The 15,402-nt window shown below is 35.3% G+C and overlaps 1 protein-coding gene across 3 annotated transcripts in view; it reads left to right on the plus strand.

Annotated features, from left to right (window-relative positions):
• The window catches only part of MKLN1 (muskelin 1), a 365,725-nt gene that overhangs the window by 260,868 nt on the left and 89,455 nt on the right, over positions 1-15,402 (plus strand). For all 3 annotated transcript variants that reach the window (XM_053897538.1, XM_019452771.2, XM_019452770.2), the window contains 2 exons: positions 283-392; positions 3,009-3,201. In XM_053897538.1, the coding sequence (XP_053753513.1) occupies positions 283-392; positions 3,009-3,201 (303 nt within the window). The remainder of the gene's footprint in view (positions 1-282; positions 393-3,008; positions 3,202-15,402) is intronic.

Genomic DNA, 15,402 nt, shown 5'->3' on the forward strand with positions numbered 1-15,402 from the left:
GGGGTAAATAAATGAGCACTTTACTACTTATTTTATAGTGTTTTTATAGTCAAAGAATCCTCTAGATGGCATGATTCATATTTTCTTTATTTTTATTTTTGTTTTAATTTTTTTTACTGTAGCCCCAGCACCTAATAATACAGTGTTAGGCTTCTAGAAAATGTTCCGAAAATTTGCTGAATGAATTTTAATAGGCTCGAATAGTGATTTTACTTTGTTAAAGTTTTATTTGAACTATGTTAATTTTTTTTTTCTTTTTCTTTCTTTTTTATCTTCACAAAGTTCCACTCTTATCCTGGGGACCCAGCTTTAACTTTAGCATCTGGTATGTTGAACTTAGTGGCATTGATGATCCTGATGTAGTACAGCCCTGTCTCAACTGGTATAGCAAGGTAGGACTGTGCTTTAAAATCCTGATTTTATGTTTCTGATTCCTATAAAGGGAGACATGTGTCAGTCTTTTGTCTTCATTGCTATTGAGAATAATAATAACTGTTATGCTTAATTAACTAACATTTATTATTTACATTCTGCCAGCTGCTAAGAAATCTTTATGATGTATTTAATCATTACCACTCTGTGAGATAGGTACAATTATCATCTATTTTATAGATGATGAAATAGAGCACCGAGAGTTTAGTATCTTACCCAAGTCCACACAATTGTATAGTGCCCAAGCCAGCATATAAACTCAGATGGTCTGGCATTATATTACTACCTGTCTGACCCTGAATTTTGTTTTCAGCCTATATTGATAGAAATATTTAAACACAGTTTTTAGTGGACTAGCTTTGATTCTATATTGGTTTTATAATACATTACTCCATTGTATTTGTTGAATAAAATAGGCATATTTTCTTTTAAAGAATTTGAAATAGTTTTTATAAATATTATGATCTTGTGCTTATAGGAAGTATAAGAATTATATTTAACAGTTGTATTCATCGACTATTTTATACAAGAGATGCAGTCTGAAAAATGTGAGTTTAAATTATTGAGGAATAGATCTTCTGGGTTTTTTGCATACCCTTTATACTTTGTTTTTTTGTTTTTGATGTATATTTATTCGACTCATGACTTTTTGGGGGGCGGGGCTCTCTTGTCAAGAAGATAGTAAAATATTAGTCCAATCACCACTTCCTGTTATTTTTATTTTCAAGTAGGGGTGAACTGATCTACTCCTAGAAGGTTGGGAAGCAATGTAGATTCTTAGGTTTTTAGTGTAGAATTTCAGCTTTTTTCTGGTTAGTTTAATTGAGGAAGTCTTTGACTAATTTATTTTTGGCATTTGATTATATTCAACTTAAAATTGATGCCGACTTTTAGTATTTTCTGTATTTTTCCTATATTCTTGGATTCCCTGTAATACTGTAAGTTCGTTCAAGGTAGAGACAATATTTTTAAATATTAAAAATCACCTTTACAGTGTTATACACATAATAGTACATATGTAACATCTTCTAAATTCTGTTGGTTCTTTTAAAAAATAATGGTTAAATTTCTCTGTTACTGAATAAAATTTTCCCTTTAGCCTATGGTGTGTGTGTGTGTGTGTGTGTGTGTGTGTGTGTGTGTGTGTTTTCTTTAACATACTCACACAAATCTCTTGATATTGTAGGAAGTTGCACATTTCACCTGTTCACCCCCAGCCTTGTGGAGAGATTATATTTGAGAGCATAAAATTGTTCAGCCTCGTTCACTTTTCAAGTTCTCTGCATTTATTATGAACCTTTAGAAATTAGATAACTCTTCATCCTCTTTGAGTTTTAGTGTTTTTCTTAAAGCATTAAAATTCTATTATTTCATAAATTTTCTCCTTCTATGTATCTGTATACAACTTGATAGAAAACTTAAAATGTGGATATGACTCACATTCCTAAAGGCAACATGATTGAAAGGTATCACTGTTTAGTATGTTTCTTGATAGTCATGATAAATCTTTATTTAGAGGCCAAGGGTAATAAATTAATAATGTAAAGTTAGGTTGGATAAATAATCTTTTGTTATTTGAAAGGAAAATCATGGTTAACTGTAATACTTAAGGAAAGATATTTTGACATTTTATTAATAAAAAAATCAGCCAACTATAAGCTTATTTGTGTTTCAAGTCTTATAAATCTTCTAAAAGGTAGTATTATTTTTTGCCTTATTAAAGAATCATGCTTACAAGAAAATCATATTTTTGTTTGGTCATCATGCATTGCTTTTTTGTCATTAATTTTGTTAACTTAGGAAATTTGTGGAAATTTCATAAAGTATTCTTGAAGTTACTTTTTCAAAAAAATCTGAGCTTGTATTTTTGGCATTCATCCTATTAGAGAGTTAATAAGCTCAACATTCTTTTTGGATTCTAGTTAATTGAGATGTTTACTTTATAGCTATTTAATAGATAAGGTAGCTAGGCTTGGAAAAAATTATAAAATTTAAGTAATCTCTTTCTGAACATTTTGAGGCATAAAACCTGTTTGTGAATTTTGAAATATATAAACACTGGATAATATTTGCTTTTCAAGTAATAACTTATTACTAAGAACCAAGAACAAAAAGCGTGATGACTTCTGTGTATCGTGTAATGGTTTCTGTGCTTTCAGTACCACCATTGCAATCTGATTAGTAAAAGCTATAGACGTTATAATCTTGGTAGTCTTCAGTGGTCTTTGATAAACAGTTTTTCTGCTTCTTTTCTTAAAAGTTCAGGCTCAAGGTTTGGTTTCATCTTTTTATATCTTTCAACTTCATGAAATACATACCTGTGGGTATATTTGTATATATTTATCTTTTTCATATCTTTCTGCTATATACTTTGTGACTTTTGGCAAGCGATTACAATTGACTAAGCTTTAATTTTGCCATTTCAAAGTGGGAATGATAATGATACTAATGAAGAGTGTTAGTACAGTGCTTAGCACATAGTAAACACTCACTTTAGGTTTGTTGTCACTTGTTATTGCCTACAGTAATAACTAAGCAAATCTCTTCTTTTCATACTTTCTCTTGTGTTCCAGTAGTACCGTGAACAGGAAGCCATTCGCCTTTGCCTAAAACACTTTAGACAACACAACTATACAGAGGCCTTTGAATCGCTGCAAAAAAAAACCAGGATTGCCCTGGAACATCCCATGTTAACAGATCTACATGATAAACTGGTGTTGAAGGGTGATTTTGATGCTTGTGAAGAATTGATTGAAAAAGCTGTAAATGGTATGTTATAGACGTGTAAACTTAGTTTGGTTATTAGAGTGACTTCAAGTGTATACAAGAAACAGTTTTTTGAAAAGAATATAAGCTTATGCCAATTATTAGTTTACTTTTTTCCCTGTCTTTTCATTCTGTAAAGATTGTTAGCTTGTTGAATTATGTGCTTCTTTTATATAAAAATAGGTTCATAATGAGACTTGAAAAACAAAAAAGAAACATATTTCAACTCACATATCTAAATCTAAGTTGCCATCTTAGGAAACCATGGAAGGATGCATTTCTGAATGCTAACATTGACTAGCACTAAACAATGTTGAAAAAAATGCTTTAAATGCTACCTTCTATGTTAGAGGCCTATTTATTCCTTTATGTATTTTTGTTGATATACAATTACCAATTTTAATGACATAATTTGGCATAATGGATAGTTGGATATGCCAAAAAAACATTATTAGTTGAAAGCTATAATGAATTAGGAGATTTGTATTGGAAATATCTGTGTGGTATGGATGCTGCATATTTGCTGATTTTCTTGGGTGGTTTGTAATCTGGTTTTGAAAGAAATGTGAATATCAGAACACGATATACTCTCCAGAGGTAATTGTTTTGGATGATGGCACCTATTTGAATATTTAAAGTCTTATGTTTTGTTATTTTCTTTTATTTTTCTTTTATTTTTTTTATTTTTAGCAAGAGTGTGTGAGAGAGAGGGAGGGAAGGAGGGAGGGAGGGGGAGAGAGAGTGAGTGAGAGAAAATATTTTTTAAGCAGGCTCCATGCTCAGCACCAAGCCTGTCACAGGGTTTGATCCCATGACCCTTAAGAGATCATGACCTGAGACAAAATCAAGAGTCGGACACTCAACCCACTGAGCCACCCTGGCAACCCTGTTTTGTTATTTTAAAAAAGGATCTCTGTTATAGAATGGCATTCTTTTAAAAAATCTCCCACTAACTTTCACAGTGACAAAGAGCAGAATACGTGCTTATGGTATAATAAAAAACAAATAAACATTTGGTCTTTGTCTCCTAAAACTATTGGAATTTGGTGGAGGGATAAGAGTGTCTTAGATATTGAAATGACAGGTGGCTGGGGTCCCTAGATAGATTCAGATTTCTAGAAACACAAACCACGTGTGCAGAGGGCTAGAACTTTCAGCGCCACCCTGAACTCTGGGGAGGGGAGAGGGGTCAAAGACTGAGTTCAGTCACCAGTGGCTGATGTTTTAATCAGTCATGCCTAGGTGGTGGAGCCTATCCACCCCCCCCCCCCCCCCAAAAAAAAGAAAAGCCTTAAACATTGAAGTGCCCGAAGAGCACATGGAAAACACACTCACTCACTCTCTCTCTCTCTCTCTCTCTCTCTCTCTCTCTCTCTCTCTCTCTCTGGTTTTATTATCAGTCCTGAAGGGGGTTGTGGGAACCCCAGATTCGTACCCAGTAAATCAGAAGTACAGGTGGCCTGGGACTTGCAGTTGGCATCTGAAGTGGGGTAGGCTTGTGGGACTGAGCCCTTTCACTTATGGGGACCTGTTGGTAACTTCAGGCAGATAGTGTCAGAATTGAAATGTTGGATACATCCCATTTGGTGTCAGAAAATTGGAGAAATGGTTGGTGTGAAAAAAAAAAACCCATACGTTTGGTATCAGAAGCACTGTGAGTAAAAACAGCTCAGTGTTCAGTATAAAACTTGTGGAATGAAATTTGGTGATTTTTTTAATAGGGAGAAAGAAAAATAGACTTTCTCAGTTCTGTGCTTTCATATAGTTTAATCTTATTGCTGTTACCGTTTGTTATTAGATGCTCATTTATCAGATAGGTTGACTATTTTACAACTGAAGAAAATGGAACCAGTACAGCCTACTTTGAGTTTATAAATTTTAAATTAACTTAAAATGAATTGCTTCTGGCTTCATTGCTTTGTAATAATCAACTTGTCTCTTAGCTTTATACATTGTTAGGGCTTATTTATATTTATTTGGTAATGATTCTTGCAAATAAATGATTACTGTTTGGGGTGAGGTAGAAGGGGGAAAGGAACTAGGGAGCAGATTGGGAAGAAAAAAATTTTTCCCATATTGGTAATAAAATAAACATTGGAATATAAACAAATAGAATATGTATGATTATTAATCTCTTCCCAAACCATTCAAATGCCACCAGTGAAAGTATAAATGTATGTATGCCATTTTTTTTTTTAATCTTTATTTTCAGAGAGGGAGAGAAAGAGCATGCGTTAAAGCACGTGCACACATGAGCAGGGGAGGGGCAGAGACAGAGGGAGGGAAAGAATCCCAAGCAGGCTCCATGAGCCCGATGCTGAGCTCAATCTGGGCTTGATCTCACAAACACGTGAGATTATGACCTGAGTCTAAATCAAGAGTCAGAAGGTTGACTAACTGAGCCACCCAGGCCCTCCTATGTATGCCATTTCTGAGAATGAGGAAGTCATACGTGCTTTCATGGTTTGTTACTTTTGTTTCAGATCTTTAAGGCATGTAGTATTTTATTAAGGTAAATAACAATGACAACAAAAGCAACTGGCAACTTTATGCTATGACTAGGCTAGAAACAGTTATATTTAAAAACTGTGTCTTTAGGAGACACCTGAGTGGCCAGTCACTTAAGCATCCAACTCTTGGTTTTGGTTTAGGTCATAATCATGGTTCCTGAGATGGAGCCCTGAGTCAGGCACTGACAGCTCAGAACCTGCTTGAGATTCTCTCTCCTCCCTACCCTCTCTCTGCCCCTCCCCTGCTCATGTGCTCGCTCGCTCTCAAAATAAACAATAAATTTAAAAAACTAAATAAAAACTGTGTCTTTATAAATATACTCCTATAAGAGAAACTGTTAAAACTATGTGAAACTCTGATACTACAGAGACTTATTGGCTCTAGGAAGGACCCGAGTTTAGGGAATATTGGTCGTAACTCTGTTCTTGAGACTTAGAGCTAAGTCATGTTTTTTGTATTCCTAAACTGGCTTGGAACAGTATTTAGTTAATAAACATTCCTTTCAAGGTTGTTCAGTTGCTGCTGACTTCACTGATGATGATTTGTTGGACAAATAAGGAAGTAAACACTGAAGAGTTTTTTGGCTTGTGTTCCACTAAAAACATAGAGAAGGGCAAGAAGTTCCTGTTTGCTAAATAGGAAAGTTGAGAGAATGAAAAGCATTTTCTATGAAGCATCTTATAATGGATGAAACAAAAAATGATTTTTTGTATATATATTAACATGTTCTTCAAGTATGGTATTTTAAGAATGTGTCTAATAGGCTTCCTAGTTGTTAGAAACATCCCTGCATTTAACAGAAGACCATGGAGGAGGGGAAGGGGGGAAAAAAAAAGAGGTTAGAGAGGGAGGGAGCCAAAACATAAGAGACTCTTAAAAACTGAGAACAAACTGAGGGTTGATGGGGGGTGGGAGGGAGGGGAGGGTGGGTGATGGGTATTGAGGGCACCTGTTGGGATGAGCACTGGGTGTTGTATGGAAACCAATTTGACAATAAATTTCATATTAAAAAGAGAAAGAAACATCCCTGCATTTACATTTAATTTCGTGACAGGTGATTCCTGAACCAATTAATGCTACTTTTTTGTTGACAATGTCTGGGGAGAAGGTAGAGTCCAGTGATTATGGGCAAAAGTAATCACCTAGGAACAGGAACTCATCACTTTGCAGTGTTTATCTTATTTCCTCTTGAAATTAAAGTTTGCTTTTGTGAGGTAAGGGAGTGATAAAGTTTAGTAAAGTTTAGTAAAATCAAGTTTAATAAAAGGGTCCAAAAGTTTCAGCTGGAGGTCTTTATTGTCTTCCCACTTTCCCTCCTCTTCTCCCTTTTCTTTCTCCTCTTTTATCTGTTTCTTCTCACCCCGTGGTTTACGCAGTGGTGGTTAATTATGTGGCTGGCCTGTTTCCCTGACAGCATTTTTTTTAAGTGAGATCTCTAGGCTTGTTGGAGTTTCTAGCCTTTGTGGCAGGGTTGTTTTTTTTTTTTTTAATTTTTTTTAACGTTTATTAATTTTTGAGACAGAGAGAGACAGAGCATGAACGGGGGAGGGTCAGAGAGAGAGGGAGACACAGAATCTGAAACAGGCCCCGGGCTCTGAGCTGTCAGCACAGAGCCCGACGCGGGGCTCGAACTCAAAGACTGAGATCATGACCTGAGCTGAAGTCGCTCAACCGACTGAGCCACCCAGGCGCCCCTGTGGCAGGGTTTTTAACTACAGATCTAGTATTGTTAATGGCTATAGGGCTGTTCATATTCTATGTATCCTGAGTGAGCATGGGTAGTTTGTGTCTTTTTTTAAAGTTATTTATTTTGAGAGAGAGAAAGCTCATGAGGAGGGGAGGGGTAGAGAGAGAGAGGGAGAGAGAGAATCCCAAGCAGGGTCTGAGCTGTCAGTGCAGAGCACGACGCGGGACTCCATCCCACAAATCGCGAGATCATGACCTGAGCTAAAACCAAGAGTTGGACGCTTAACTGACTGAGCCACCCAGGCGCCCCAGTGGTTTGTACCTTTTAAAGGACATGCCCATTTCATCTAAATTAGTGCATTTATTGGCATAATGTTGTTTATGCCTTTATGGCACCTTTATGTCTTATTTTTTATAGTGGTAATTTTTGTCTTTTGTATTTGTCTTTTTTTGTGTCAGCAGTCTGGCTAGACATCTATTAGTTTCATTTTAAGAAAACAGCTTTTGGTTTCTTTGTTACCTCTCCTCTCACCCGTGTGTGTGTGTGTGTGTGTGTGTGTGTGTGTGTGTGTGTGTGTCCTGTTTCATTGATTTCTACCTTTATTATTTCCCTTTTTTTCTGCATAGTGTAGTTTTAATTTGCTCTTTTTCTAATTTCTTACAAATGAAACCCGAGGCCATTAATTTGAGATCCTTCTTTTACTAATACAAGCATTTAGTGTTAAAGAATTTTCTTTTAAATGTAGTTTGCTCCCTGGTGAGTCAGATACTTTCCCAGGTTGAGTTGTTGCGCAAAGAAAACTGTAGCATAGAAGGAGATCACAGGGGATGGCTTCCAAAACTGTGACTCCCAAAGAGGGGATAAATGGGTTCCTTTTGTTTAGGGTTAGGATGAATATTTAGATTGGGAAGCCTTGTGATCTCTTGTAGAGAAGGGCATAAGGTCACCATGTGCCTTAAGGAAACGTGCCTACACATAGATTGTATGTCATGTAAATGAAGCCGAGTCTCCTCTTTGGGCAGAGGTTTTAGTATTATAATGAGGTAAAGGTTGTTGTGAGTCATTCCAGAGGTCACCCCATGGTCCTTCTGCACGGGAGTTGGGAGTTTAGCTGAAAAGGTCTGGGTGGTCTGAGCCTGTGGGGTCTTGTCAGGGCCCTCGCCATCACCTCATGAGTGGTTTCAGGTTTCATTTGCCTGAGTTTAGAGCTAAACCAGAAAGAGGAGCTTAAGGAAAAACAAGACAAATGCTCGAAAGTACGAGCTGGTGGGTCTTGGGATCCAGACAGTGACATAAACACTGCTCGCTGTATATCACAAGTTCTGCTTTGTTGTGTTTTCACTCCTGTTCAGTTTAAAAGACGTATGCATAATGGCACACTTTTCTTTCCAACCCTCCTTATGCCTTATTTTGTTCTCTTGTGCTTAATCTTTTGGTCAGGATATCTAGTACAAGGGTGAGATGACATAATGATAGTGGATATCCCTATCTCAAAAGAAATGTTTTCAGCATTTCATTGCAAAGTATCTTACTTGATCTGGGGTTTTGGAGCTTCTGTATTAGATTCCTAGATTGCTAAGAGTTGATGTTATTAATGGGTATTGAGTTTTACCACTTTTTCGCTATCTTTTGTGATACGATTTTTTCCTCCTAAATTCTATTCATATGTGAAATCACAGTGATTGATTTTCTAATGTTAAACCTCAGATATATTTAACTTCCCATTTCTCAGATAAGCCTATCTTCCTTACATAATTTTTGGTCTATTTTGGACATAGATGGACTAATGTTTTGTTAGAATTCTTCCAACTATTTTCATTAGTAAGATTGGCCTTGTAATTTTTACCTTTCTCTTCAGGTTTAGCATCATTGTTACACTGATCTCACAGAAAAGGTTGAGCTAAACTTTTCTTCCTGTAATCTGAGTATGTGTAAGATTTGAATTCTTTCTCATGTGCTTGGTAGAACTTGTCATAATGCTCTCTGTGCTTCGAAATTGCTTGGAGGAAATACTTTTGTCTATCAATTCAACTTCTTTAAATGTAGGACTGTTCAGAGTTGTTTGGTTGGTTGAGCGTTTAACAAGATATCTTTTTCTAGGAATTTGTCAGTTTCACTTAAAATTTCAAACTTGTGGGCATGAAAATATACATGATATCCCCTTGTTTAATGTTTTCAGGACTTCTTGAAATGTCTCTTTTCATTCTTTCTGTTTCTCATTTATAAATTCTTTTTTCCCCCCATCACTCTTACTGTCACCAGAAGCTTATCAAGTATATACTGGTCTTTTGAGGAAACCAATTTCTGGTTTGTTGATTCTTTCCATTACTTCTAATATCTTCGACTGATGCTCTATGTTTAATGTGTCTTCTTTCCCTCTTTGGCATTAATTTGCTGTCTTTTTATAACTTACTGAGATGCATGCTTGGCATATTAATTTCCAGACTTTGTTATTTTCCCATGTATGAATTTAAGGATATAAATCCCCCTCTACTTATTTTTTAGTTGTGCTATGAAGTATTTTCATTTTTGTCCAGTTCAGTAATTTCATTATGAAATAATATGGCTCTTTTGTGAGCCATAGTTAGATAGAAATGTAGTTTTGTTTTTAATTTCCAAATATGTTATGATTTTTTTTATTGTTGTAACTGATTTCTGGCATGAATGCATGTATTGTATTTATAGGATTTATTTAGAAACTTATTTATTTATAAATTTATTTATAAATACAGTATGTATTTATAGGATTCTAGTTCTTTGAAATTTGATAAGACTTACTATGGTCCAGTCTGTTTAATTTCTATAAACATATCATACATACTTGGGCAGAAAATGAATTCTTTATTTGTTAAGGTAATTTTCTATATATGCCCAATTGGTCCAGTTTGCTAACCATGTTTCATAAATTTTCTTTACTGAGAGTGATTTTATCTGATTCTCTCAGTTACTAAGAAATATTAAACTTTCCAGTGTGATTTTAGAATTGCCTGTCTCTTATAGTTCTGTCAAATTTTGCTTTATAGATTTTGAAAGCCATGTTTCTAGGTATATATACATATTAAATTCTTTAATTTTGAATTAAATCTTTTATCATTATGAAATATGTTTTTATCTCTAGTGGTGTTTTTGCTTGAAAAGGTATAAATTACATTAAGCTTACATTAAGCTTTTCATTTGGTGTTTGCATAACATCTATTTTTACCTTTTATTTTCAGCCGTTATATATCCTTTTGTTATTTTTTATTTTTATTTTTAATGTTTATTTATATTTGAGAGAGAGAGGGATGCTCACGCATGAGCAGGGGAGGGGCAGAGAGAGAGGGAGACAGAATCTGAAGCAGGCTCCAGGCTCTGAGCTGTCAGCACAGAGCCCGATGCAGAGCTGAAACTCACATACCATGAGATCATGATGTGAGCTGAAGTCAGATGCTACGAGCCACCCAGGTGCCCGTCTGTATTCTTTTTTTAAAAGAAGGATTTAGTTTGATTTAAAAAAAAAATCTGCCTTCTTTTGATTTGAGCATTTATTTACTTCGTATGATTGAATTATTGGTAAATATATAGGTTTAATCTTACCATTTTACGGTATATGTTTTGCCGTATCTTTCATTTTTTGGTTGTTGTCTCTTCTTTGCTTTTAATCTTTTCATTGTTTTTCTTTTTGTTTTTCTTTTTTTAAGTTTATTTATTTATTTTGAGAGAGAGAGCGTACACACAAGTGGGGTAGGGGCACAGAGAGAGGGAGAGAGAACTCCAAGTAGGCTCCATGCTGACAGTGCAGAGCCTGACATGGGACTGCAGCCCAGGAACTGTGCGACCATGACCTGAGCCAAAATCAAGAGTCGGATGCCCAACCGAGTCACCCAAGTGCCCCATTTTTTTCTTATGTTTGTTTGGAAGCAGCATACTCTGTTTATCTAGACTATATGATTAGTCTAGAAATTATACCAAGTACACATATTTAACAGAATTCATCGGTACCTTTACCCTTTTCCTGTACTAGAACTTAGTGGATTTTCAACTCTCATCTATTCACCTTCCAGTTCATATGCTATTGTTGTCCATTATTTTGATACCATATTAAAAGACTCTATAAAACTCAATTTTCAGCCAGTGTTCATTAAGTTTTCCTAAATATTTACTAGTTTTTTTGTTCTTTGTTGATGTTTGCATCTTTGACCTTATATCTAGGATCAGTTTTCTTCTGCCTTAAGCATATCCTTTGGAATTTCTTCTAATGTAGGTGAACTCTCTCGGTTTTTCTTTGCTTGAAAAGTTTATTTCTTTTCTTAAAGGATATTTTTGCTGAATATGGAATTCTAGGTTGACAGTATTTTTTTTCTTTTTTAAATTTTAATATTTTTAAATTTTTATTTATTTATTTATTTTGAGAGAGAGAGAGTGAGGGAGGGTCAGAGAGAGAGAGAATCCCAAGCAGGCCCCACGTTGTCAGCGCACAGACCAATGTGGAGCTTGATCTCACAAACTGAGATCATGACCTGGGCCAAAATCCAGAGTTGGACGCTAAACCTACTGAGACACCCATGCACCCTGAGGGTTATTTTCTTCAAATACATTTTGGATATCAGTCCACAGTTAACTAGCTTCCATTTTTCCTATCGAGAGTGTACTGTAATTCTCAACTGTTGCTCCTTGGAATGTACTCTTTTTCCTTATGGCTGTTTAAATATTTTATTTTTGTTTTAGATGATTTTATTTTATTCTTTTTAATTTTTTTAATGTTTATTTTTGAGAGAGAGAGAGAGAGAGTGAGCGTGAGCGGGGGAGGGGCAGAGAGAGAGAGGGAGACACAGAATCTGAAGCAGGCTTCAGGCTCTGAGCTGTCAGCACAGAGCCCAGTGCAGGGCTTGAACTCAGACACCATGAAATCAGACCTGAGCCGAAGTCGGACCCTCAACCGACTGAGCCACCCAGGTAGACTATTTTTGTAGTTACGTTAAAAGGGCAACGCCAGTGTGGCAGCCCTGTTAACTATTGTGTATTTTGGTTTTCTTTTAGTCAAATATATGTTGCCTTTGTCATTCATTTCTTTCATTTTCTCATTTATCCTTTTTAAATGCACATTTACTTTGAACTTTTCAAATTTCTCTAAATTCTTGATCTCCTTTCTATGACTATAAGTGGGGTTTTCTCTCCTTGCACTTTGGCCTTCATTTATGTGATTTTTTTTTTTCTTCCTCTTTACCTTCAACTCTGACAATTCATGTTTTATTTCCTTTTATTGTTTCACTGTGTCTTTTTCAACTGTTTACATCTCTTAATGTTTTATAGAGAGGGTTGTTGCTTAACTTTTTTACATTCATAGAGAGGTATTTGGTTGTTTTTATCTACATCTTCCTGTTGAATCAGATTCATTTGCCACTTTAAAAAGTTTCTTTCTTCCTTTTCCTTTTTATATCTTTGTATGAAACTTGAGTTGATTATTTCTGAGTAGTACTAATCTTTAAATGAGGTGAGTTTTTCCTCACTATTTTAGGGAAGTTCCTGTGGGTCAGGAGATATGGCTGTGTTCCAGGATAGCAAGATTTTTCCTTATGATACTTCTTTTCCTTTCAGATACTGTTTCTTTGCAGCAGTGCTCATCATATAAAATCTCTCCTTTTTTCCCCCTGATTGCCATCCAAAATGTTGCTTCTTCCTGTAATTCCTGTTCATTCATGCCTGTTTGTTCCCTGCCCTGATTACTCCTTTCCATCACTATTCACTTCCAACTAATTCTTCAAGGCCAGCTCTTCCAAGATCGTTTTTTTATTATTCCCACACATCAATTGCTCCCCCTTCTCCACTCCTATCTGCTTTTGTGCCGTATTTCTCATTTTGTGCATCAAAGCTGGTTAGTTTTCTGCTAAGTATAGTTCCAAACATCACATCATTGTCACTGTCATAACTAACATGTATTTGAAGGCTTTGCAATGTGCCATTTACCTTTTTAAACCCTATTTATGAATTAATTTATGTAGTTATCATACCTACCTTCTAGGGTAAGCGCTGTTGTTATCCCCATCTAAAAAAAGCAGTTTGCCTAAGATAGTGCAGGTGGTAAGTGGCAGAGCTAAGATTTGGATCTGTACTTTACTATGCTTTCCTGTCCTAGTAAATGTTTACTGCTTCAGTTTCCCCAGTAGTTATTATTATTGTAGTATAAACTGCCATAATTATGTCTCTTTGCAGAATTCTAACAAACTGCTGAAAAGCATATATTTTTTTAAAAATCTGCTTTATGCAGCCATTATTATTCTTGAATTATCAAAAAGGACTTTATGTTCTACAAGTTACTGCCTATAAGTGATTTTGTATTTCTTCTGAATGTCATCTCTGTTGTTTTTTTTTTTTAAATTTTTTTACATTTATTTATTTTTGAGAGACAGAGTGGCACAAAGTGAGAGTCGGGGAGGAGCAGAGAGAGAGGGAGACACAGGATCGGAAGCAGGCTCCAGGCTCTGAGGTGTCAGCACAGAGCCCGATGCGGGACTCGAACCCACAGACTGTGAGATCATGACCTGAGCCGAAGTCGGAGGCTCAACCAACTGAGCCACCCAGGCGTCCCTGTCATCTCTGTTTTGATGAGAAATCAGTCTGATAGAAGTTTGGGTTTAGGCTACAGTACTATAATCCATGCTCTCTCTCTCTTTTTTTAATCTTTGATGAGGTTTGAATTTTTTTTTTTTTCTTTTGGTAAAAACTTCCTAAGTTGCATTTTTTTATCATGTACTTTTTGAGAGGATATTCACTACTAGAGACAAGAACATCTTGTGCCTAGTTAGGACTGTATGAAATGTGTTTATTATAGTCTTAATCATAGGTGAAAAAAATGAGGTGGTATTGGACCTGGAGACTTTAAATAGTTAGAAAATTGTTAGCAACTAGGTAATAGCATGCTTTCTCCTAAGTGATATTTTCATTTCTTTTGGATAGTTTTACTTTTTATCAGACCTTCTGATTTCCTGCTTTTGATGTTTGTCAGAAATAGAAATATTAGCAACTGCCTGCCTTCCTCTTAAAACATAGAAGTAATTTTTAAACTTAGATAGTTCACAAGAATGTTTAAATGCCTCAGTTTTTAATTTGTTTTAATAGTCTAAGTTTTGGCTGAGTCATATAAAATACCTACAAGTAGGAATACTGAAACAAAAGGCAAGATCTTTCAAGAATTAGAAATATAGGGAACATGCTGAAACTGTTTAGGGTGGAGAGGTGTCAATTTTTTATTTATTTTCAGATCTTAAAAGGGAATTCTTTTAAATTAAAAGAGGTAAAGGTAATTTTAATTTAAGGTACCGAAATCAACGTATTTTGAAAAAATCTTTACCCTGCTTTAGTCTTTGCAGCATTTTTATTGATTGTTTCAAGGGATTTCAAGCTTGTTCGATTTCTAGACATTTCACTTTTTCTATTAAAAAAGTAAAGTTTCTTTAGTATATCTCTTATGGATTTAAAGCAATTTTAATATTTACCAAAGCCTTAATAAACATTTCCATTATTACTTTTCTTTTTGAAGACATAAAAGAAGACTCTTAAAGCATGTTATTCTGCTGAAAGTAGCCACTCCATGTAACATACTCCAGATCCAATCTGGACTATTTATTGGTAACCCAGATTACCTGGCAAGAGGCAGTAATGCATATTAGAATAGATTAAACGAGAGTCATCCTTCGTTTATCATGTTCCTCTGTACAATACAAGCTTTTTAAAAATTGTTATAGAATTTTTGATATAGAGTGGTTAGATGATTTAATACTGTAACATGTAAGAAGGTCAATAAACTAATAATAGAGTTGGGTAGGTGGAGTGTAGAAAGGAATATGAGAGGGCTGGAATTCATAGATTTCTACCTTTGTCTTATGTTAAGCCATGATTTCTCCAAAAGAAGAAGTGTTTTGTTTTTTGGTAGAATAGCTAGATTCTCAAACAAGCCATTGCTTATAAGGAACCATTTCCAACTGACAGGAATGCTTTGGGTAAGTAAGTAATCCAGAGTAGGGACA

Source organism: Panthera pardus, unplaced genomic scaffold, assembly GCF_024362965.1.
Source record: "Panthera pardus isolate Hobbes unplaced genomic scaffold, ASM2436296v1 HiC_scaffold_8, whole genome shotgun sequence".
Lineage (NCBI taxonomy): Eukaryota > Metazoa > Chordata > Mammalia > Carnivora > Felidae > Panthera > Panthera pardus.